General features: G+C 38.6%; 1 protein-coding gene across 4 annotated transcripts in view; it reads right to left on the reverse strand.

The window, feature by feature from the left end:
• Positions 1–21,547: 21,547 nt before the first annotated feature.
• ZFYVE26 (zinc finger FYVE-type containing 26) overlaps positions 21,548–26,288 on the reverse strand; it is a 229,724-nt gene continuing 224,983 nt past the window's right edge. For all 4 annotated transcript variants that reach the window (XM_075192465.1, XM_075192463.1, XM_075192462.1 and 1 more), the window contains one exon: positions 21,548–24,668. In XM_075192465.1, coding sequence (XP_075048566.1) covers positions 24,459–24,668 — 210 coding nt within the window. In that variant the 3' untranslated portion in view covers positions 21,548–24,458. The remainder of the gene's footprint in view (positions 24,669–26,288) is intronic.

A 26,288-nucleotide genomic window follows, 5' to 3' on the forward strand; every position in this document is an offset into this window, starting at 1 on the left:
GCAAATAGCTATTCCTCTGTTGAATCACTCTGTATGTCTCTACACTGGCTGCCTGTCTTCTACCGAATCCAATATAAAATACTTTTACTAACCTACAAGGCCATCAACAAGGCTGCACCAACATACATCTCCTCTCTTGTCTCAAAATATCTCCCAACTCGGCAACTCCGTTCTGCAAAAGATCTGCGTCTCTCATCCACCCTCATTACATCCTCCCATTCCCGGTTACAGGACTTTTTTCGGGCTGCACCCACTCTATGGAACTCTCTCCCTCGCACAATAAGACTCTCCTCTGTTCTACAAACTTTCAAGCGTTCTCTGAAAACCTACCTATTCAGACAAGCGTATAATATTCCTCAACCACCATCTTAACCTCACTACCTTTAGCCTGTTACACAATTTCACACAAGACAACTACCCCCGGACCAACATTATTGTGTGACAGGATCATTTAGCTTATGAGTCACCCTACCTTTGCAGTCTGGCTGGGCCAAGATGCAAAATGTATACTTAACCTCATGTGTCAATCTCCCATTGTCCCATAGATTGTAAGCTTGCGAGCAGGGCCTTCTCACCTCTTTGTCTGTTTTACCCAGTTTGTTTATTAGTTTATTACGTTTGTCCCCAATTGTAAAGCGCTACGGAATATGTTGGCGCTATATAAATAACTGATGATGATGATGATGATCACTTAATGATAAAGATAGATTAAGACAAATAACATGTCTTGGAGAATGGAATGTGTCAGTTTTAAAACCAGTATGTGTAGCAGTAAACAGCCATCAGTGTTGGCGTACGTGTCACAATGTATAACAAGACTGACATACAAACTTGTTAATAATATATGTATTTTAGAGGAACTGACAGATAATTATAAGGACAACACTATGGTCTAGCAGAAAAATTTGTTTGTTGTTGACTGACGATCCTGACCCTAGTAAAGATTTACCTGCATGTTGTGAATTATTTAAGACTATAGGACATGCGCATGAGCCCACCTTGACGGATCTCCTCCCGGACAGCTTGATTGAAAAGTCGGCAAGTATGATTTTATGCTTAATGAATTAAATAAAATGTATTAATGTCCTCTTAAAATATAAAACAGATCCATTAGTACTAGAATAGTAATGTGTGGCATAGTTTTATTTTCATTACCAGTAATATTATGTATACACTACAGTATTTACTATAAATTTAAGAAAGTAATCTAGATATATGTGTACCTTAGTTACAAAGTGAGGTTTTTGGTCAAGATGATAATGTTACTACTATTTTATGAGCTATTCTACTAGTGAGAATAAACTGTTTCTTTTGAACAGATCATCATGGTTGTTTTTTCTAATGCTCTCTTTATGCTGAGATGCTGCCAGTACTGTTAATAAAACTACATATACTGCTTTGTGACATTTTATCAAGTTAACTTAAAATACAATGTTTGTTTTGTGTCTAATCATAAAGGTCATGTGGTTTTTGTTCTTTGTATATCTATCTATATATTTTTTTTTTCCTTTTCTTCAGACTTGCTAGTTCTGTCTTGGGTTTGAGTATTTTATATCTGTGACCTCCACCCCCACACCATCACTTTTTTTTTATCAGACACCCACCCTATGCTAGTTAGTGGGTGTGATTAGTGACCTTTTTAGCCAGACAAGTATTGCAGCAATAAAAACCTAAATGAATTGTTACTATTTTATTTCTTCTCATGAACATATACATATATATATATATATATATATATATATATATATATAAATATAATTTCCTGTAGCTGAAGGAGAATGTAAACTTGAGTGTAACTGTAAAACTTATTTTCTGCTATCAATTACACACATACAATAGCTGATTTGATTAAATTACAATGATGTCAGCATAAATAGACACAGAGGGGGGTATTCAATTGTTGCTCTGGACCGCAAAAAAACGAGCGCGTTAAAACTATTACCGTTTATACGGTAAACTTGCGCGTAAAAACCATTAATACGGTAGTTTACTCGCTGAATTTCATCTCGCGAGATGAAATTCAGCGAGTAATTACCGTATAAACGGTAATAGTTTTAACGCGCTCGTTCTTCCGGCGGCCGGAGCAACAATTGAATACCCCCCTCTGTGTCTATTTATGCTGACATCATTGTATTCTAATCAAATCAGCTATTGTATGTGTGTAATTGATAGCAGAAAATAAGTTTTACAGTTATACTCAAGTTTACATTCTCCTTCAGAGGATGCATAAAGTTAAAAATATTACAATTGCAGAAACACATGCAAGCCTATCATACACCTACCGACATTTTAAGAAGGAAACATAGAAATTCAAATGTATTTACCTCATAATAGTTCTGCATTGATGACCTGTTACCTGTTTTCTGAATCTTTTTAAGCATCTCTTACAGATACCTTTCTACTCTAAAAGCATCTTGCATCCACAGGACACAAAGTATCAAGAGATAAGTTGCAACCTTGTCAAACTAAGGTAACATATTTGGGACACTGCTTGACACAAGGTCAGTGACTCATAACACAGTAAAATGTATCATACAACACCCTTTACTACAGAATCAGAAAACAGGTCAGAACTTTTCTTGGAATGTGTGGGTATTCTGCCAGAAAAGGTAATGCAGACTACAGAAACTGATTTTGCCTTTTAAACTTTGAAACAAGCAGAAGCATCCACATTAGGCATACCAGATTACAACAAACCATTTTCTTTGTTCTGCGATAAACCAGAAGCAACAGCAGCAGGGGTCCACAAAGAAATACATGGTGACTCTCAAAAGCCACAGCTTTATCCTGGATACTTTGCCCACTGCCTTGCCAATGTGTTTGCAGTCGAGATGTTGCAGTCACTGTGGCTCTAGTTGACAGGGTACAGGACATAGTATTGCAGCACCCACTCACTTTGTACCACACACCATTGCTGCAGTACTAAACTCTGTTCAGGCCAGGCACATTTCCAGTGCCAGATTTACAAGATGGGAACTGGCACCCAAAAAAAAAAATGTCTCATGAGAATTCACATTCCCAGAGGGTGGATGAGGAGTAACAGGATTCAGACAAAGGAAAACATGACAAGAGTTTGTATAATACAATATAATGGTTAGGCGCTCATTGACTTCTGTTATCTGTTATAAATAAGTATAAGAGATGCTGCGTTGTAAAGTTAGTGTGTAAGGTAGACACATATTGTTAGATGCAAATTTATTATAACTAGATCAATAAAAGTTCCAAATGGAAAAAACTAACCATAAAATACATATAAAATAGGCTGAATCAGACAAAATAAAAACATAAATACATAATATATCACATTGCTTGTAAACATAAACAGCATAAACAAAAATATTGGCCTCCAGCCACCAAGATGTTAGGATTTGTAATAGTGCTATCCAAAAGTGTTTAGGATAATCAGACCAATAATTGTCCAGATAAATCGATGTCAGAAATATGTCCTTAGAAGAATAGAAATCGTTCAACTGCAGTTCATATAATGGTCCAGATAGTAAGTGCCAATGAAATGTCCTTTGGAGAGAGATACAACAACTGCAGTTCAAATGGTGGAATAACACTCACCCTCCTTACAAGGAAAGTTCAGTCATGCACATCTCAAAGGTTTCAAAAAAAAAAAGGAGAGATACTTGCGGTCTCCGTTGTTATCTACTAGTACTTTCCAATCCAAGTGTATGTTTGATGACCGTATATAATGAGGAAACATCGCAGGTTACTAGCCAGTAACCTGTTTTCCAAGTAATTCCCTCTAATAATTGTAAGACGTGTGTGGTGTCTTGAAGAAATGCTTCCTGTTTTTTAACATGTGGTTGTAAAAATGTGTCTATGTAGAGTGACAGATTAGCTGTTATTGAACCTTATTGAACCTATCCCTGAAATTATTGTCTGCCAGAGGGTTTTTCTAAATTTTTGTGTAATGTGTCAAAAGACCTCCAGCCTATCAGAGCAATTATTCCGTTACTGCACTCTCTATATATAGGTGCACATAGCACATGCACAACTATTCATGCTCTTGAGAAAGTCCCTATAGGGACAAAACGCCTTGGGTCACGCCCCTTATGCATCAGATCTCCTGTCCGGAACCAGAAGTCACGATCGTGCGTCTCAGGCTGAGACGCACAAATATCCTGCACTGCCGTGCGGCACAACATTCTTGTCTGCTGCTACATACCAAAATAACTATGGAGACCGCAAGTATCTCTCCTTTTTTTTGTTTGAAACCTCTGAGATGTGCATGACTGAACTTTCCTTATAAGGAGGGTGAGTGTTATTTACATGTTACTATAAGGATGGGATACCCTTGGTTAGTGCAGCCCTTGCAATCAATAGGTCTAGAGCGCATTCCTATATTCCAAGAGTTTGTATAATAGCAATAAAAAAAGCAAACATGTGAACATTTACATTTGGGGTGGCTCATGATTTTAGTCAATTTGGAGCAAACGCCCAACTTCAGTGACACCAAACCCAGCCAGCCAGCCACTGCTGAACGGGCCACCCCAGTTCAGCTCCATGCCAGAGATCAAGGCGCCAGAGCCTCTAAGTGCACTGAAATCCATGGCTGAACGGGCAGCTATTGGAACAAGTTTAAAAGATTCAGTCCCTCTCATTTGCCTGAGTGTGAAATTATGATCACTACAACCCTTCTGCTCCACAGGTGTCTGTCCTCCCTGAGCTCACCTTACTGCTTCTGGAAACCCCATATCACATGCACAACAACTTAAAAAAAATACTTGATGCAATCCAGTTACCAAAACAAATAGCTGTGAGTGCCCTTGGAAATAAGAGAGCCAGTGAGGCAGCTAAACAGGCTGCCATTATGAGCCATGATCAAGATGAAATGAATGTAAAACTGAATGTATTTAAAGCAATTTATGAACAAAAAAAACTGATAAACATGCTAAAGTTTTGTACTGCACAGGAAGTGGTCAGTTGGAGGTTGAAGGGATGCGTGCACGATACCAATGGTATGTAGAAAGATGGACAAGGTAGGCAGGTGACTCCCAAATCAATTCTGCCAGCACTAGCTGAGGCAACACATGGAATAACCCATGTTGGAAAAGAAGGTATGTGTAGTACTCTGTATGTCTCTACACTGGCTGCCTGTCTTCTACCGAATCCAATATAAAATACTTTTACTAACCTACAAGGCCATCAACAAAGCTGCACCAACATACATCTCCTCTCTTGTCTCAAAATATCTCCCAACTCGGCAACTCCGTTCTGCAAAAGATCTGCGTCTCTCATCCACCCTCATTACATCCTCCCATTCCCGGTTACAGGACTTTTTTTCGGGCTGCACCCACTCTATGGAACTCTCTCCCTCGCACAATAAGACTCTCCTCTGTTCTACAAACTTTCAAGCGTTCTCTGAAAACCTACCTATTCAGACAAGCTTATAATATTCCTCAACCACCATCTTAACCTCACTACCTTTAGCCTGTTACACAATTTCACACAAGACAACTACCCCCGGACCAACATTGTTGTGTGACAGGATCATTTAACTTATGAGTCACCTTACCTATGATATGAGGTGAGGCTTTTCGATTGAAATCACAAGGGCAAAGGCCCATAAGTTTCGGAGTACGGGATACATATTTGGCTAAGATCACAGTGGTTCATCAGTGGAAAGGAATGGTGCAGCGATCAGATTTTTTCCCAGTTAGAATTTAGTAAATTTTGCATCTGGGGCTGGATTCTAAGAAGGCAGCAGAAAATTTTAGGCTGATCCAGCACTTATATTACCCGGCAGGGGCATCGGTTAGCGAGGCGCTGGACAGGAGAAGTGTTCGGTCCAATATCAATCCTTTGTCAGGGCTGTAAAAATGGTCAAAAAGCATGGAAAAGGGGCCCTCGTGGAAAAATTAGACATACTGTCTGCCTTTCAAATGTTCACAGCTTTAGGTTGATGGGTTTTTCAATCTGATGGATATTATTTCATAGACAAGGGTTTGTCTATGGCCTGTTCAGTATCAGGTGCATTTTTCAAAGCCTTTATCTTATTATAGCAGTGGTATTTTTGAATCAAGCACAGGATGCAAATAAGTGGTGCATGGTTTTGGTGGCAGGGCCAACAGAGTCAGATCAGTGTAAGAATTGGCTGTGTGAGTTGGAGACTGTGCTTAAGTATTTTGAGTAGTGGAGCTCTAGGATCAAACATGTCAGGGGCAGGCATTAATAGGGTGAGAAATAAAGTGAAACCTGTTTATTACCTCCCGTGGCAGCAGCAGAAGCAAAAATCTTGGTTCAATTGTGCAGGTTTTTATAGGAGTGACGGGGTACACCTTTAAGTGGTTGCACTTGATATGTTTAACAATATGCAGGAGACGCTTTGGAGGTTGTTGTTACAGGAGGTCGTAGCGGTGGGGGGCTTCGGTCCCCATGGACAGGGTCATGAGGACCTTGCTTGGCGGGAGAGCGGCGAGCAAGGCATAGGAAGTGGGGAGCCAGCAGGGTCGGTCAGTATCACCCAAGGAAGACGGACGCACGCCTGGTTCCAGCTTCAACGATTGGGCCAATACTGGCGGCGTGCCAGGTTTATTGGAGGGTGATTTATGCCAAGGGGGCTGGTCTCCGGAGGGCTTTGCTGCGGTGCCTACATGGAAGTAGGCAGAACACGCCCTATTTTTTCAGATGGAACTGGAAAAGGTGATATATTTTATTAGCCTTGCACACCGCTTGTCTGCCAAGTTTGGAAGTGTTTAATAAAGCTGTGACCGAAATAATTTTGCCAAATACTTGTCTCAGAGTCTTTATTAGCTCACTGTATGGGACGCCGGTTAGTCGACTGTTATGTGCGTATTGTCGCTAACCAATAACGATTGTCGAACCTCGATTTGTGTTTCCAACGCACAAAGATTTATTCGCAAATAGTAGAATAATATGCTCAAGCGAAGTGATAATAAATACAGCCGTTACTTATCGCAGGCGCTCTGGATCCAGTGTGCAGTCATTCAATCCTGAAGTCTGGGGACAAGATGTCTGAACACTAGATGTGAAGCTGCTGCTTATATACACACAAAAATACAGTAACACAATGAAGATGGTATAGCTTGCATCTATTGGTCCAGGTCTCAGGAAGGTCCAAGGGGTTGTCAATCATTGGCTAGTTCATCCTAAGGAATCCAAAGGAGGGGGTCACCTCTCCAGGGGGTATGCTCGGCTCTTCCCGCCAAGATTCCATAGTCTTAAGTAGTTCATAATTCCCTATCATTCATAACTTGTGTATGCACTCTACATATCCTACTGTTTGGTTCACTCTGCGAGGGAATCGCAAAGAGGTTTATTATGATACCACTCATGATATGATTCCTTCAACCTGTTCCGTGTATTTCACTAATATGCATGTAACTCTAATATAACATATAAATACTAATATATTTCGACATAACTGACTGTGTTGCAACTACCATTAATGTGTATTATTTTATTAGTATGTTTGTTTGTGCGAATGTATGGTAAAAGACCAATTACTGTTGCTGCCACGTGTAGTGGATGCGTACACCCTTTCACGCCGTAGCGTGCCATTGTACGCCGTAGCGTACCATACGCATCTTTTCAGACAAAGACGACCAAGTTTGCTCAACTTTAATTGAAATGACTTTATCCAATTTGCTGACTTCGACACGACCTATATCCCTTAATGTTAAGCTTCAGTGAAACTGCAGGAGGTTCATATCAAAGAGTTACATAGAGATTATATATCACAATCACAGAGAAATAATTTCATATCAGTAGAGAGAGGTTCATGCTCAAAATGCAAACAAAGCCCAGCCACATTTTATCATAACTTTTGGGAATGCAGAAAAATATCTAACTTCTGGAACAAAATATTAGCCTTCCTAAACTCTGTTTTTAAGGTTACATTGCGTGGAGACCCCATTCCAATGTTATTTTGTAATTTTGACATTTGGAAAGACAGTTTGCCTTCTGTTCATATTATACCAATTGTAACAGTAGCATTGACAGTTGCAAAAAAAGCTATTCTACGCAACTGGACATCCTCTGCTCCCCCATTCCTAAGAGATGTACAACTGGAGTTACTAGAACTCCTCTTGTTTCATAGACGTGAAGCCTTTCCAGATGTTGATAAGGGGGCACTTAAGTTCTATTCTAAATGGGGTCCTTATGTGCAGTCATTGCCAAAATCCCAATAGGATGTTATTCTCAAAATATTTGAATCTACCAAATGGTCCTTGTATAGACGCTTGGGCTCGGTTAATTAATGAATTGACATAGTGTGTTATCTTGGACAACACAAATTATGTGATATTTTCTACCCACCCTCTTTACTTCACCTCCCCCCCCCCCTCCGTCAATACAACACACTATAATTAAAATTTGCACTGTACAAAATGTTGTATAAGTAGTGTAGAAAAGTTGCATGAAGATTCCCTGATGCATTGATTTAGATGTTCCCTTAATGGAAACAAATGTACCACAATTCAAATTTGCATCTCCTATTATCTCCTTTTTGTATTGTTACATAATTATCTGAAGCATACATTCGTTATTTATGATTTATATTGCTATTTGAAAATCATATATGTTGAATATCTACTAGGTGTTTAGTGTTTGGAAATAGAAATAAAATGTTTATTTTTTTTAAAAAAAGTAGTAAATATTACCGTGAAATTTATAATGTTATCACATGTCTTGCCACAAATTTCCATTCATAAATAACAATATTTCCTCTCTTTTATCAGCTAAGAGAAAAATTATTTTTGTCAAGGAAGTACCAGAGCACGGAAGTACTGAAGACACTGTGATGGATTTGGAGGATGTGTCCATTGAAGTCCATTCAACAGAAGAAGTCTGTTCAGTGGAAGCTGAAGCCCACACAGCAACAATAGACACAGAGGACGCCACTCAACCTGAATCTGAGCAAGCCACAGTTCAATTTCTGGACACCATGCAACCTGAAGAGGTGTACCCCGCCAAAATTGAGGTCACGCACACTACTGAAGAAGGATCAGAACAGGGGAACACACCTCCAACAGAAGTTGAAGTTCCAGACATCTCATCTGAACAAACACAGCGTGAGGAAAAAGTTTGTGACTATGCAAGTTCACAGGAACAGGTTCCTATGTAATATCCAAATGTCACAGTATCAAATGTGGGCAACTTTGAATGAAATGTGGATCACATAGCAACAGGCAGCAGCAGCAGCGAGCATTTTAGTTTCCACAAGTCAGCAACGCATTACCAACATGCTCAGGTACCAACCTCAGAATCAGCAACGCAAACAGATGAAACAGAACGTGAACACCAGACAACTTCCACAGAAGAACAGTCTCATCATTGACAAGAGGACAACCTACAGGCCTGCACCACAACAGCACATTAGGTAATTACACTTGGGATCAGACATATATCTGTCGTTCGCTCCATGTTGGTTTTTGCTTTCCCATTTCTTTCTTTGACTGTCTCAGCGATATCTGGCCTATTTTCCTGCTGAAAACATGCATTCTCTCACAGGGCTTTTATGCCACTTTCTAGGTGTAATGTCGCAACTCTGCCAGCCGTCAACCATGCCTCATCATTGAAGACAAAAGAACCGGCTCATCATTGAAAAGAGAACAACCTACAGGCCTGTGCCACAGCAGCCCATCGGGTAATTACACTTGGGACCAGACATATATCTGTCCTTCACTCCATGTTGATTTTTGTTTTTACATTTTTTTCGTTGACTGTTTCAACCCTATCTGGCCTATCACAGGCTTCTTGTCTTGTATCCATCTTTAATTAACTTCTAAACAAAACAGATGTGTATATTTCAGGCGCAAACAGGATGAGGAAACAACCTAGTGATATAACATGAATTTACTATTTCTCTTCTTGGAGGTATCCAGTCCCAAGTGTCTTTGACAATTAAAATCTCTTATTATTCCTATATTGTTCCGAAGAAAGTAGAGCCTACAAAATATTTCCTGATATCATTGGGAAAAGAAAAAAACAATCAGGTATAATACCCCTTACAGGTATAGAGCTAATTACAGAAACATCAGAAGACAAAATCATGTCCAGATCTAATATTTTACCTCTTTTTTTTTTTTTAATCAAATGTTTTTATTGAGATTTTAACAATTTAACGCTATTCTGCTTCCAGTCTGCGGTCTGACCGCAAATTACCGCCCATCTATCAGGGTTAATGCCTGGGATTAAATAGCAGCCTCTGGCACCACTAGGGTGCCAGAGTATTGCTTCTCACACCAGCTCCAGCATCCTGCTTCTATTGTGGCTTGGCTTTCTCCTTGACCTCCCTTTGGATTACGTTTTGGCACCTTATTACTAGTTCCGGCTCTCTGACTCCTGCATGCTATTGACTCCCCTTCGGATCTCCCCTTGTACGTCGCTTCTTGGCTGGTTCTGACCCGAATTAACTGACTACGCCCATCCACTCTGTTACTATGTCGGTGGCTGTCTCTGAGAACCGTGACCTGTGCACCCTCTTGCAGCGAAGCCCAAACTCCCTTGTGGAGGTCCTTGGTGAACACTGGGGATGCATTAGGATCCACACCTCCCTACTCAGCAGTGCTAATATCGGCTAGTAACAGATCGTGACAATACGGAAGTATACTATAATTTTCATTTCGTTTTTCCCATCACTCAAACTAGAGATGACGATACAATTCACTATGGCATATGGGGTCTCAGACTAAAATTTATTAAAACATCCAGCTCAAATAACATAAAAAAACTTGAATCCCAAACAGGGAATCAGCATAAATAAGACAAGACTGGTACACGTAAAAAATACTCCTAAGAGGCTGAATAAATGGAAAGATGAATTCAAGTATGTTCACTCCACGATCAATCTAATGTATAAATACAAATAAGTAGCCGCGTGTGATTTGGAGGATCATCACATCCACTCGGACATCCAGGTAATTAATAGGATATATATCCAGATGGTTCAGACACTGAATCCGGTGGGAAAGAGGCTATAAATATATAAGCACAACTCCGTCCAAACAACGCTGAATCCACAGAAGGAATTACCCCGATAGGGATTAGTTCTTACCAGCATCCACGATGGTGTAAGGTACCTGTAAGGGGGATTAGTTCTTACCAGCATCCACGATGGTGTAAGGTACCTGTAAGGGTGCGTGTAGCAGACACGGTGTATTGGAAATCACGGGCTCCTCCGATGAAATCAGGAGCTAGTGTTCGCTAGTTCTCGCCGCGTCGCACAACACAAATCTCGGTTGAACTCACGTAGGTGCACCTACTATTAGAGCCGTCCGGAAACTGTAGTCGGCAGGTAGTTCCTTTCTATCCTTTAGATCCTCGCGCCTCAAATCAATACAGGAGTCACTAGATTCACGGTAATGTACCAGATGGCTGACATGTTTCGTCCCTAGAGCGGGACTTTCTCAAAGCATACTCAATCTTGTCTCAGAGTGTTTAAATAGAGACTGATGTAATTAAGACAGGTGAAACCAGTCATATACAATTATTCACAATTAAGGATATATTCAATCAGACTCTAAATCACTCCTTCCAGTCTCCGCATAATGACAAAAATGCACTATTGATAAACAATCTCATATTAAAACAGTATTTGGATCCAAAATATATATATATATATATATATATATATATATATATATATATATATATATATATATATATATATATAAAAAAAAACCTTAAAAATAAAGAAGCAAAGCCAATCTCTTAGCAATTACCCATAAATTTTTTTTTAAAATATATATATATATATATACCAATTTGTCACGAACAACACTCACCTGAGTCTGCGTGACGCATATGTGACACAGGGTCAACCACAAAGACAACCACCTGGTCTGTCTAAAATGATTAAATCCTTCCCTATCTATGCCACACACTAGCTTTGCGATACTAATTACCACCACCAAGGTTGTTTCGGATAAGAGCTGACACTCTTATTTAGGAAGCCTTCGGTTCTCCCTAGCATTAATCCAACACAATTTACTTTAATCAGAGTTCACTTAAACCACAAGGTTTGCACAGTTTCAATTAGGTAGCGTCTGGACCAAACTGTCGCGTGAATTCATAAGAACACAGAGACTAGAACTTATTAAGTGTAATTTAATATGGAAAATACATCCACAATGCTTAAGATAAAAAGATAATAAAATGACATACAAATAGAGTGCAATTGTTTCTTATAAAATATATATATATATTAGTGTATATAAAATATAATGTGTGTATATAAAAATATAAAAAAGTGCATTTATAACCATATCTCTAACTGGAAACATTGCATAGATGCGTAAATACCGATAGCCTGTTAACCCTTGTTAACAGTGTAACATAATGAATCACCTAATTTAAGTAGCACAGAAGTCTTAGTAATAATTATTTTTTAATCTCATTTGCATAACTATTAAATTGTGTAATAAACATTGTCGACGTATCTGTGTCATTCGTTGCTTTTTCATGTGATCGAAAAAAAACTGTGCTGTATCAATTTGTTCCACTTCAGTTAAAGCTTTATTTAGAATAAATTCTGGATAACCCTGTGCCCTAAATTAATTCACCAATGAAGTAGTGTTTCTCATAATCCTCTACGGTGGAACAGTTCCTCTTCAGAGGAGCTGTTCCTTCAGGAAATTATTTTTCCAACTTCGTAGATGACCGCTCTTAAGAGTGTAAGAAACTTTGTGTATCAATCTCTTTAAAATAGAACTCAGATAGAATTGTAGAATCATCACCTACCTTGAGCGTGATGTCAAGGAAATTGATGCTGTGAGGATGAAAAGTGCTTGTGAATCGTAAACAAAACTGTTAGAGTTCAAGTGACTTACAAATATAGAAATAGATTGAGAATCCCCATCCCAAATAAAAAATAGATCATGTATCTGCCGTAAAGGACCAGGTTCGCCCCGAATGTAGAGTCCCAGACGCATAGTTCTTCAAATAGCCCCATATAAAGATTGACAAAACTCAGGGCGAATCTGGTCCCCATAGTGGTCTCCAGTGTCTGCAAGCAGAATTGAGAGTAAAACAGAAAATAATTGTGCTGTAATATAAACAAAATGGAGGACAAAATTTGGCTTAAAATGATTCCTGCATGCATGAGTTGGACTTGGATCTTACTCTACATGAGGCCCTTAAGCATCACTCAGCAGTTCACCGATTGCTGACATTCCCAATCAGAATCCAACTGGGCTCAGACTCGAGATGATATAACACCTCTCTCAAGTGTTACCACTAACCTACAGTACTTAGAGCACATGCGGGGAATCACCAAGCCACTATAAGAACCTGCTCAGCGCACTCAATACCCGAGTATTACTTGTGTCCAACATAAATACTCCCATTCCAGGACTATACTAGGAAGTATTGCATCTCTTCTTGTTTTCTTCAACTCCTATATACTGTTCCCTCAAGAGCAGCACACCCATATCCACATATATATGCGCTGTATTTTCGTCAGAGTCCCCATAACAGCTAAGGACTCTGCCGATTCAGATGAGCCATGGAGTCAGCAGTAGAACGGTTGATGACAGAGCCGGGTCGGTACACAGTAGATCAGCAGATTAACACAGAGAGAGATACACAGAGGAAGCACAGGAACAAGGAACAGCCAGACGCCAAGATAACTTGTTGCTCTGACACAGGAGAGTGTCAGAGTGGGGCAGAAGTAGGAGTGAGGTTTGAATTCCCCGCCTCCAAGATCATGTGACCGCAGCAGTGCTACCCAGAAGCTTGGTGCCTTGGAGCGATCGCTGTGGACAGGTAAGTAATTTGCTCAATCTACCAAGTCAAAGGCATTGGAAGCACCAACAGCTGCCACCCCTCATCAATGTCATTTATGATCTGACGTTGTGTACAATGCCTCCTGGAATGGTAGATTTGCCAAGCATGAATCCCATTTGGTCTGTATGGATAATTTGAGTAACAGTTCTGTTGATCAAGGGCTAATACCTTTGCTAATGTTACTTTGGTGGCCAAGACAAAAATAGGACAAACAATCCTGAATAAAATAATTCTTTACTAGGTTTTGGGATCACAATGACTAAAGTCTCTAACATAAACGGTAGTAAGCTCCCACCTGACAAGAATTGAACAAAGTTCTCTTAAAGTCTGGGAACACAAAAAGTGTCTGTGTCATAAAGCTCCAGCAGCATACCTTCCATACCCACAGCATTATTATTTGGAAGCAATGCTATTGCATTATCTATTTTCTCCTCTATAATGGGAACATCCATAAAATCCACAGAATCTGAGGGCATTTTAGGTAACTTAACTGTGTTTAAAGCTTTGTGTATTTTTTGCCTGTGGTGACCATAATTTGTTATAACACTCAAAAATACCTCAGCAATTTTGTCACGTGTAAATTGCTTATTGTTACAAGTATCTTATCCTAAGGGGTCTAAAAATGTTCCTTAGTTTGAATTTATTAAGCCAGGGCTCATTAGCGAGTCCTGGGGACCCCCTTCCTATCTAAACTAACTAAAGTCTGCTTCACCGGTAGCTCAACAGTGCCAGTGAACGGAGGATCTGACCCTAGTGGCTACTGCACATGCGTGGCTAAGGCCACGCATGCGCATTGTGATGGGACTCCAGTACTGGACACAGAGGCTCTTCTTTGGTAGCAATGGAGTCCATAAGACTCCATTAAAAAGGTATGCTAAGGCTGGCAGATAAAATAGGTCACATCGCAGTCCCCATTAAAAGTCAGTGTTAAGACAGAAGAAATCTCTGATTTCCCCTGCTTTAAACCCTTGGTAAACTAAAACAGTTGTTTTAGCCATTCTCTGGAGAAGACAGCAGTTTTCTCCAGATTTTTGGCTCATCGCAGGTTAGTAAATAGATTCCTAAGTGTCTTATTCAACAGTTCATCTGTAGCCAAACATGCCATAAAACTCACCCATGACAGCTTTGAGTATACTTAACATGCCTGGACTGATCAAATAAGTGATTCAGACCATTCTTAGTGCATTTGTAATTAGTTGGTCCTGTCTTGTTCGAAGCATGTCCTTAAGTGGACACACTTTTGTTCATGTTTGGTTTCTTTTCTTCAGAATTTTTTAAGCTTGCCACTATTAATAAGAAACACTTTAAAGCAGGCCTGTCCAACCTGCGGCCCTCCAGGTGTTGTGAAACTACAAGTCCCAGCATGCCCTTCCAGCTATCAACTGGTTGTCTACCGGCAAAGCATGCTGGGGCTTGTAGTTTCACAACACCTAGAGGGCCGCAGGTTGGACAGGCCTGCGTTAAAGCATCCCATGGAGTACAGTCAAGCATTATCACCAAAATATCCATCCTACATGCCAACTAGTTCTAACACCTCAGTCATTAAAGATATCCAGAAATGACTGAGCTAACAGAGGCAAGGTCAAATGTTAGCAACATTGGGGAATGATCCGAAATACCTCTAGGAAGGTAATTTAATTTAAGACAAAGAGCTAATATGCGGGAGGTTAGCATCAAGTCCATTTATGATAATGTATTGTGCATCAAACAATGCCATGAAATAGATTAATTGCTGAGGTGGAAATAGTTGACATCTGGAGAGTTATACTAAGAAACACTGAGGGTTTAGTGCAACTTGGTTTTGGAAATCCCCTTCACCTGTCTAGATACAATTCAATAGGGTTATTAAAATCTCCCTGAGCAATATAAGCAGCACACTTTTTAAGAATGTAATTATTAAAAGGGGGAGATTATATGTATTTATATATCTATACCTATCTATCATATATATATATATATATATATATATATATATATATATATATATATATATAGATAGTCGAAGTCAGCAAATTGGATAAAGACATTTCAATTGATATCGAGCAAACTTGATAGTCTTTGTTTGAAATTATGCGTAGAGCACGCTACGGCGTGGAAGGGCGTATCCAGCCGCAACACGTGGCAATAACAGTTTTTACACTTTAGTATACATTTGTACCAACACACACATTTGTAAATAGTACACATTAATCGTAGTTGCAACACATAGTTATTTATGTCGAAATATAGTAGTGTTTATGTGTAATATTATAAGTTATATGCATATTAGTGATACATATGGTTCAGGTTAAAGGAAATGTGTCATGTCTAATATCATATTAATCTCATTTACATCAGCAGCTGTTCGGTGCATTCAGCGAAGAGATCGCACATTGCATACTCTAGTTATTGATGTTAGGGAATAAACCTTTAATATGATATTAACTGTCAAATGCAAATGGATTGATTGTAATTGGAGTTTGGCAGGAAGAACAGAGCAGTTTGGTGGGAAGAACAGAGCTCATCCCTTGGAGAGACCCCCACCTTTGGATTCCTTAGATTGAATCAGCCTATGATGTGTAACCCCCTGGACCCTCCTGATGCCTGGACCAATAGAAGCAAGCTATACCATCTGCATTGTTTCACTGTATCTCTGTTCGCATATAAGCAGTAGCTCTCATGTAGTGTTCAGTCACCTTGACCACAGACTTCAGGACTGAATGATTGTTCACTGAATCCAGAGCGCCAAGTTCCCCGGCAAGCCAATTTTCCAAGAAAGCATCTGGATTGGAACCCTCCACTCACACAGGATAGCAAACCTAGAAGTTTTAGGCTAGAAATCTAAGTGACCTCATTGCATGCAGTAGGTTAGACAGTATGCTATGGCCCATATTTTTGAAGAAAAAATTGTGTCCGTCACCTTTACAATGCACTTGTGATAGTTTGAAAAAAAAAAAAAAAAGTTGCAAATAAGTGGTGTGGATATTTGTACTCCTGGCAAATCCTACGCCAGGTCAACCCATATAAATGGGGCACCACTCTTGATTCGAGACTGGCAGCTCTTCAGAAAGGGAAAACAATTTGTCCAATGTTGTTATAATAAATGAAAAATGCATAATTTTCCACTATTATATCAAGTTATGGAAACTACTGTGCATTCAAATATTGGGCTACAAAGATAAGTGACCCCTCATTTGATGCAGTGGATTGTCTAGTTTTCCAAATGGATGCATTTCATTAAAGATGGTGTAAACTAGACAAAAAACAAAAACACACCACCATCATCAAGTGCGGATTTTATTATGATAACCTATGTTTAGAATCTTGTATATTACAGTATTGGAGAGGTGGATTGATAGAAAACGTGGTAACACAAAGTATTTCTCTGTAAAATTTAGCACAAAAAGCCACAAAACAAAACATGCACGTTTGCTTGCAAATTTTTGCCAATTTTGGGTATAATTACTTTGCAGTATCAGGAATTATAACGAAACCAATGGTGTTTTCTGAAAATGTAGTTGTGACAGGATGGACCGCCAATGCCACCCTGTCTGTTGTTGCTGGGAACCGGCTGGGCTTACTTTGCCACCTTTCGTTATTCCGAATACGCCCCTCGTGCCGCAGTAGAAGACTGCTGTCACCACTGGATTCCTGTAAGGCGCCCAGAACCACGTTCCTTCTAAATAACTGTCGCTGCTAGTGTACTCCCGTGCTGGTACACTTGGGTTGGTACCCATGACCGCTTACTATGGATCAGGGTGCTGTGAATGAATCCTCCCTGGCTTATCACACTGGCCAGAGCTGCTGGGTAGCGGTAGAGCGATGGTAATGGAGAGCTGGGTCAAAACCTCAGAAACAGCCGGAGGAAGGATTAGATATAGGGTCTAATCCAGGCCTGTCCAACCTGCGGCCCTCCAGATGTTGTGAAACTACAAGTCCCAGCATGCCCTTCCAGCTATCAACAGGTTGTCTAGTGGCAAAGCATGCTGGGGCTTGTAGTTTCACGACACCTGGAGGGCCGCAGGTTGGACAGGCCTGGTCTAATCTGTAGGTCACAGGATTACAACAATATTGAAGAAGTTATCAGGCAGGGTCTTGGAGCAAAGAGTGATGTTTATTTCGCTCAAGTGTCCTGAGGAGGACAGTTCCACTAATTAAAGGTATCAGTGATCAGGTCAGATGGATCACCAGAAGAACAATTTTCAATACAAGACGGTGCTTTTTATACAATTTGGACACAGCCTCAAAAGGGTAAGCCAGCCCTCTTGAGGTCTGAGTTATTTTTAGAATCAGGATACCATTTGTTTACACAAACATGGATTTACATGCATTGCAAAGCTAACAATATTTACACTAATCTGGACCCTCACACATAAAAAGATCTAATTAACATGGGTCCTTTCTTCAAACAGCTATAGAATACACATTCCCACAGTTACAAACCCCAAACAAGACATTTCCCCACATCACGATACACAAAAGACTTCCATCCACAAAGGATTATTGTATCAGATATACACCTCCAGAAATAATGCATTTCCTCTAGCAAGGTTAAACAATTAACACATTTCTTCCCCTGGTCTCAGAAATAAAGATTTTCTATATAAAAATATACACAAGATCAAAAATAAGTACATTGGCAATTATATAAATAAGAGCCCTGCGCTATTTCCTTTAAATAAATTTATACCATAAGTTACTTGTAAGTGATCCGGTCACAGTAGTCTTCTGAAAAAGGTATGATGTGTGTGAGTACAGCATAGAAAAATTACTCATAATGAAGTTGGAATGTGATCAACCCAAAAGTCCCAAAAAAGGCTCAGCACAGGGGGGACAATAGCCTCAGCATTGAAAGGGTTAAAGTACCTGGCAAACACCACATTCATTTTTTAAATACTTATTTTAATTGTTTGTTAATCTGTAAAATATATCCATTTTTAACAAAAAATAACATTCACTCACCAATGTGACATTTCAATACAATTGTAAGAAAATGCAAGCTACTAATTCCTTGTATTAATGTACAAAAGAATATAAGATCAGAAAGTGCAAAGATAAAAGTGCAAATTATGTTTTTTACATTTTATATATAGATTTAAATTTACCTCACTACAAATAAGAAACACCACACAATTATTAAAAAAAAATATATAGAATTAGAGATTTACTTTCTCAGAAATATAGAACTTACAAAGTACAAATTATATATAATGTAATTATAATAGCACAATCTTTAAAGTTTAATCATCTGCTATAGCTCACTGGTAGAATATATATGAACCACAGACAAAAAGGCCTGGCGATGGTTTGGGGAACAGAGCTGCCCATACCCAAAACAGAATTCCTAAAGCTAACTGCACAACAGTTAAACCACTCTAATGTATCCAGTATGTATGAGGCCTTAAATATTTAGCATTTATCAAATGTCCCTCTTATCCAAATTCCATAATATATTTAAGTAGTCATTACAATAAACATGTATATGCTTTAGGTGACGTGTTAATGGAAAACGCATTACAACAGATATGCACATTAACAAGCCATTATGAACCAGAAATTCTCTTATGCATACACTTTGCTTCCCAAGTGTTTAACATCCTACTTCCTAATAATTTTATGTCTCTATCATTAGCACTCAATTAGCCAGACAAGGCTTTGTGCCAAACAGTGCACATATAGTAGATTGAATACTTCTTAATTCAATAAAGTCTACAACTTTTAGGCTATGAGCCCAATGTCGGACTGGCCTACCAGGATACTGGGGAAATCCCCAGTGGGACTCCTGTCACCTAAAGTGAAGAGAGGAGTCCTAACTGGGGTGGTGCGGCATGTGCTCCAGTGTTATGCCGATGTGCACCGCCAGGATGGATTGTCCTTCAAACGAGAATAATCTGCAGACTCTGTGTGCCTTTGATTGGCCGCATAGAAAGGGCACATGTCAGAGCTTTAAACCTGTGAATTCACAGGTTGTGGATACATGTAATGCATCGGTACTGAAAGCTGGCAAGAGACTGGGAGACACAAGGAAGAGAAAAGAGCAGCAGAGAAGCAAGATAAGGGGCACAGAAAAAAGCAAGTTAGTAAAAACTAAGGAGGCAGAAAAGAAAGCTGAGGCCAGGGATACAATAAAAATCACTGGGCTGGCCAAGAGATAAAGAGAGTGGGGTGCAGGTAAGGGGAGACGAACAGATAGGCAGTGTAATTTTAGATGTAGAAAAGCCTTATGTATATTTTATTTCAATACCCTAATATGAATTGTCAGCTTGCACATTTAAAGCATACAGGTTATGAGGCTGAAGTAATGTTATTCCTGTAGACATTTACAATGAGCCCTCAAAAGACAACAGGGTAATAAGTTGGGAAGACATCACAGAACAATAAATATTGTCAGTGACCTTTGCAGACCTTTTTGCAAAACATACTGTGACTTGATTATCTTCAGTAAAATATCCAGCTGTAATGTATATAGGGAATCAAGACACCAGTAGACAATTCAGCATCACTTCTCATTTTTTGCGTGATGTACAGCAGCATAATCCAATTGTAGATGGGTTAATAAACACAATCAGAGGACAAGATTACAGAAACATTCCATTCTATATATATATATATATATATATATTTATTATATATATATCTACACATCACCGGGTCATGTGGTTACAGCAGTCACATGGTACACAGTGCAGGAGGCAGCTGGAAGTCACTGGTGGAGAAAAGTCCCCAGCCGTTCCGTGATCTTGGTCTATTCTCTTCAGACTGGACATACAACATCTCTTTGCCAGCACCACTGCCAGTCTGGAAACTACTAAACTCCAAGGAGCAACTGTCTGACTCAGTCGGTCTGACGAAACGCGTTGATGGGTATAAGGCGGTTCTGATTCTTTTCCCTGTGGATCACCATACCTACCCTGGCCAGGTGGACTCGAGGGATCCTCATCTACCATCTGGGAAATCTACAGATAAGCCTAATTATGTTTTTTATTATGTACGGGCACATCTTTTACCCTCGTTATTACATTTTTACTCTGGATATAATATGCTTATGAGTTTATTATAGTTCCCACTTCAATAATCTATACTCAGTTTGTTTGAAGCATACTGCACTATAATAGTCTCTCTCTCTGAGCCTTTTAGCTCTTTCACTACCAAGAGGTCATAAAGATCAATATATGAGAGGACTTCTATCATACAGACGTATGGAAGCTGACTACAGATAAGCTGTTTATCTTTTGCTCTTTGGTAGGAGGCTAATCCATTTGTTCACTTACTTAGAGATTCATTTCTCTTTTACATGATTACAATATGCGTGGCACTTCTATTCGTTTTCTAGAAATACTTGGGCACTTGCAAATAAGTGCTAGACAAAAGGAGCTGCCTGCTATATAAAATTGTATGTTTTAAACATTTTTAAACATATTTACACTTTGGTTGGTGTACATATATTTGGTTTTAATCTTTCACAATACTTGTGGTATAATAATCACGTAGCGCCTTTTGCTTATTATTTATATATATATATATATATATATATATATATTAATTACACACTTTCCTTGGTGAGATGCAATGGGGAGAGACATTAAGGCAAAACAGCAGGGGCAATACAGGGGAAGACATGAGGTTCAGGGGTGTTTAGGACTGAAAACTGAGGAGGGGACTGAATGATCAGGGAAAGCCGTTATTCGGACAAACATAAGATTACGAGGAAATGGCAGGGACAGAGTTGCATCAGAGGCCCTAGACCAGCCTGCATCCAACAGCAGCACTGACAGAGAATTAGATGGTCACAGATATTTACAGGTAGGATATGTTTCCATTTTTTTTTTTCTTTACACCCAATTTCATATTTCACTGTAAATGTATAGTCTTCGTTTGGCCGCTCCACAAGCAACACTTTACAATGCTACATATTATTAGGTGGGCCCTTCATGACTCAGTCCAACACTATGAGCCCCATAATTACAGGCAGCTTAGATCTGAAACAAGTATTTCTAAAGTAGGGAAAGCCTTCAGAGCCATCAATAATTCTAATGCTAAGATGCAGTTTCAGAGAAAAAGCATTCAAATTATATAAGCGTTAATAGTAATCTAACACTTCTATAATTAGTTAACACTACTTCTAGGCAGTGCAATAAAGAATACATATGATGAAATGCAAAGCAAATGATGTTCATGGTAATCTATATTCTGATAAAAATTTATTTCATCAAGTATCAAAGAAATAATAAATTGTATACTTCTATTTTTCGCAGTGGTTCTCTAGCACTGGTAGCTCTCACAGTAGATACTCCCCCAGATGGAATTTACATAAAGAGAAAATCAAATTCATAATCGTGAAATCTGCTGGCACACACGTAACAGGTATTCCTGGAACTCCAGAGGCACACAATTCTTACACATCAGTTCATTAATACAAGACATCGCCAAGACTCCCAGTCTGTCGCGGTCTGGCTGAGAAGTGGGCAATGTCAATAGTAGTCATCGCCAGTGACTATGACAATCCCAGGGTCCTTGTGGAATATATCTATAGACTGCTTTTGCACCCTCTTCTTTCTGGTAGGAGTGTATGCATACATTACATTTTGGAAAATGTGAGTTTAACTGTATATGATTAAAGGAACTACATGTGCAATAAAAAAAATATATTATGTTAGATGCCCTTTTATTCTTGTTTTTATACATGACATTTGGATGAGAATGCTTATTGATGTTCTAACCTTTGGAAAGAAAATTAAGGAGAGCAAAGACCTGATACTGAAGCACCCCCTATCATTCAGATTCTTGTGAGTAGCCTGAAACAAGGGGGCATCACACTGGGAGAGATCTCTGCTGATTTGAAGTGTTTCTGCTTGATCTTTATGACAGATGCACCTTTTAATTGAAATAACTATAATTGTTTTTATTTGTCTCTAATATTTAGTTAGTTTATTTTATGTAGCGATTTGATTCCACAGTATCACACCATTGTGAATTTATTTTTCTCTTTATGCGAATTCGATCCGGGGGATTATCTACTGTGAGAGTTACCAGTGTTAGAGAACCACTGCGGAAAATATAAGTAAACAATTATTTCTTTGATACATTTGAAGTGAAAGAGGGGATATTAACAGCGCTTGAAGGGTTTCTATTTACTTTTACTAAATATTTGTGTGCTAGATCTGTGTATGGTCTAATTGAAACCTATTGAGCAGCAGTTAAGACGTGGAGCACTGTAGGAGTTTCTTTTTCCTTTTTTAGTAAACATTCTAAAGATATTTCCAGCACAATTTCACACGGGGTAACCACCTACAAATGGAATACATTTTAGAGGCTTTACTGGTTACAGAATACTTTAGTAATCAATTATTGGGAAATATGGGGTTACCCCTGACACCGTTCTAGTAACTCAGACTTTTTTTTTAGATATGAGAGGTCCTCAAATTCTACACTCTACTAGCACAATTCTCACAATGATATTACCTTGCATTACATTATATATACCAATAGGCTTTTCTTTCTTAAAAACAAACAAACATTTGATGTATTGTATGTATATGTTGAATCAATCCTTAATAAATGAAGAAATGTCTACTATTGTTTATACCATTTAAATAAAAAAAAAACTGGTAAGATATATTGTCACATAAATAACCGATTTCTATTTATTAAGGTGGTAGATTCCCTTTATTCTTAACAGTGAACACCTAAAAACTATACATCTGATGATTGAGCTGCGAGAAGATGTGTCGCTGATGAAGTATTGAATACTGTCCAGTTTGTGATAATTTCCCTTTAAATAACCAGTGAGGCATATTAGTATATTAGTGAGGCATATTAGTATCAACACACAGCAAGGCATTTTTTTCACACTATGTGACTGCAGTTTAACAGATTAGTGGCTTAATTGTTTTTATAAACATTTGCACGGTTTACCAATGTTAAGACATTACATCATCTTCTTTAATCATGCGTATGTAATGGTAAAACTATGTACAGGTGTCAATACTGAGAAAGTGAAAGATGTTGTAACTTGAAGCTGGGGTTTTACCTGTTATCTATGTAAGTCAACATGTCTAAAGGTCCACTGTGTAAGACATTGATGAACTATTGCAATGATGATTCTTTACAACAGTGTGCTCTGCTGTAAACAGTTGATTAATGACATTAGTCAGTAAAGCTTCCTGTCGCATATCTCACATGTATAAATTAAATCTTGCTTAACTACTGATCTGATAATAATTCTGTGCAAAAATAAGAAATGTTGAAGCTCATTTTTTCCAGTAGATGGTGGACTTAAAATATACTCATTGTGTTCATAAGTGTGAATACTAGTATGGCTCTGTATAAATAAGTACATTGAATAGAACTTTCAGAAGTGTTATAAAAGGTCAGCATAAGTCTGCAATCTAGGAATACTGTGAGGTAGAAATTTGTTCTGTGGCGACATAAATTCAGACATTCAGAATCTACTGGTATTTGATTGGCAGACATGCCCCACATCTTTCATTAAGGGAAATCAATACAGAGTTCTCATCTTCCTTTACCTACCCCCATATGGTTTACAGCTTTCCACATATATTTCACTATTTCAGCTCACAGCAAGAGCTTAAAATCATACCCAAGTGTAATTTCATATAAAGTAGGTTTCTGTAAAAACATTACAGAAATCTTTCAATTCAATCATTACGAGTCATTAATTTAATTCCCACTTTTCTTTCCCAATTTAGCTCTGATGGTAGGTTTTACTTCCGTGAGGCTTGACGCTGCCCTTCCTTTGAAATAGGTGGATGTTCAACAAGCCACTTGGTGCAGATGCCTTGGACCACATTGTCATTCAGATTGTGTGCCGCTTGCCAAACTTCTTGTACTAGCTGAATGGCTCTCTCGTGCTCCTGCTTAACAGCGGTCAAGTAGGCAGATCGCATCATTCGGCATGCCAAGAATGCTTTGATCTGCATGAGAAAAAAAAACTGTCAAGTCAGTCAAGTTACTTAGGTATGACTTGTAGATCACGTCAGCTGCACAGTACAGAGTATCTTTTGGAAAATAATGAATAATTAAATAATGTCAGCAAAAAGAAAACTGAAAGTGACCACACATTGCTAAATGTTGACAGCAGACTGGTATGACCCATTTTACAAAGATAATTTGCCAGCAATAAAACATACATTCACCTGCTATTTCCTCACCACTCTGTCAGGCTAAATAAATTAGCATGTAATTTTATCTAGTGGAAATATCCAAAACCTCCACAACAGCTAGCTACAGACCTTCTGGGCATCTGAATCAACAGGGAGGGGAAATCAAAACAGACATCACATTGCGTTGAAAACAGATAATTATTATAATGCACTGAATGTATTACATACTCTGTACAGGGCTGCAGAATATTTTGTTGCTGTATAAATAACGGATTTTTAAATTTTAATAAAGTTGAGTTTATAGAATCAAGAACCCTGCTCATATAACAAAAGGAAAAGGGATACAAAAGGTGAAGAAACATGTAGGTTGACAGTGTGTACACATGATCAAATTGTGGTGTGAGGATTTCTAGAAGATCAGGTGACTGGAGCGAGTTATAATGAGGTCAAGATAGATGCGCGTCTAAAGAGATAAGTTTTAAGGGAGCTTTTAAAAGACTGGCGACGGGAGGAAAAAACATTCTAGAGAATAGGTGCATTAGGGAAAAGAAATAAAATCATTGAGGCTCGAGTAAAGAGAGGTCAGAGAGTAGACTATCATGTGTAGAGTGAAGATTTAATTTGAGGAAATACCCAGAGATGAGGAATAGCTATAAGTAGGCACAAGATTACCAAGGGGTAAGAATTATTATTGTATTTGGAGACATGATTAGAGCATGCACCAATATATTCCTTGCATCGTGTGAGAATGGGGGGGGAGGGGGGGAAAACAAATAAAAAATAAGAGAAAGAGGTCTTTAAAATAAAGACAGCAGGTAGCTGTTGAAGTGCGAATGCGAGGAGTGAATTAAGAGTCCAGAAAATTACTCCTGGGCTAAGTGAGAGAGAAGGTTTAATTATAAATGTAATGACTAATAAGGAACTAGATAAGTTATAATGTTATCCACAGTAACTGTTGTATAAGGCAAAGGAGCATATTTCAAAAGAAAATAAAGGTTTAGTTTTATCAATGTTCAGCATGAAGCAGCAGAAGAACATGAAGGCGAAGATAGCACCAGGACAGTCAGGAACACAATCAAGTAGAAATGAGAGTCCAACTTGAGTGTCATCACAACACAGATGATACTGAAACTTGATGGAACAAAAAAGGAGAGGCCAAAAACAGAGTGATGAAGAGTACATAAATAATCTATTATTTCTGTTTCATTTTATAATATATGAACAGATTCAGCTACAATTTAATTAGCACACTGACTAGGAACAAATCCTCCCCCATTGCAAACATTTGGCTTGTAAATACCAGATAATCAGGTTTTCAGCAGTTGGCCAGTAATTAACATATGAAAGACTGTAGCCAGGTTCTAAACTCAGCCCACAAGAAAGGTTTTTATTATACACTTACACAAGGAGATACCTTCTCTTTTGGAAGCT

Source organism: Mixophyes fleayi, chromosome 12 (genome assembly GCF_038048845.1).
Source record: "Mixophyes fleayi isolate aMixFle1 chromosome 12, aMixFle1.hap1, whole genome shotgun sequence".
Lineage (NCBI taxonomy): Eukaryota > Metazoa > Chordata > Amphibia > Anura > Limnodynastidae > Mixophyes > Mixophyes fleayi.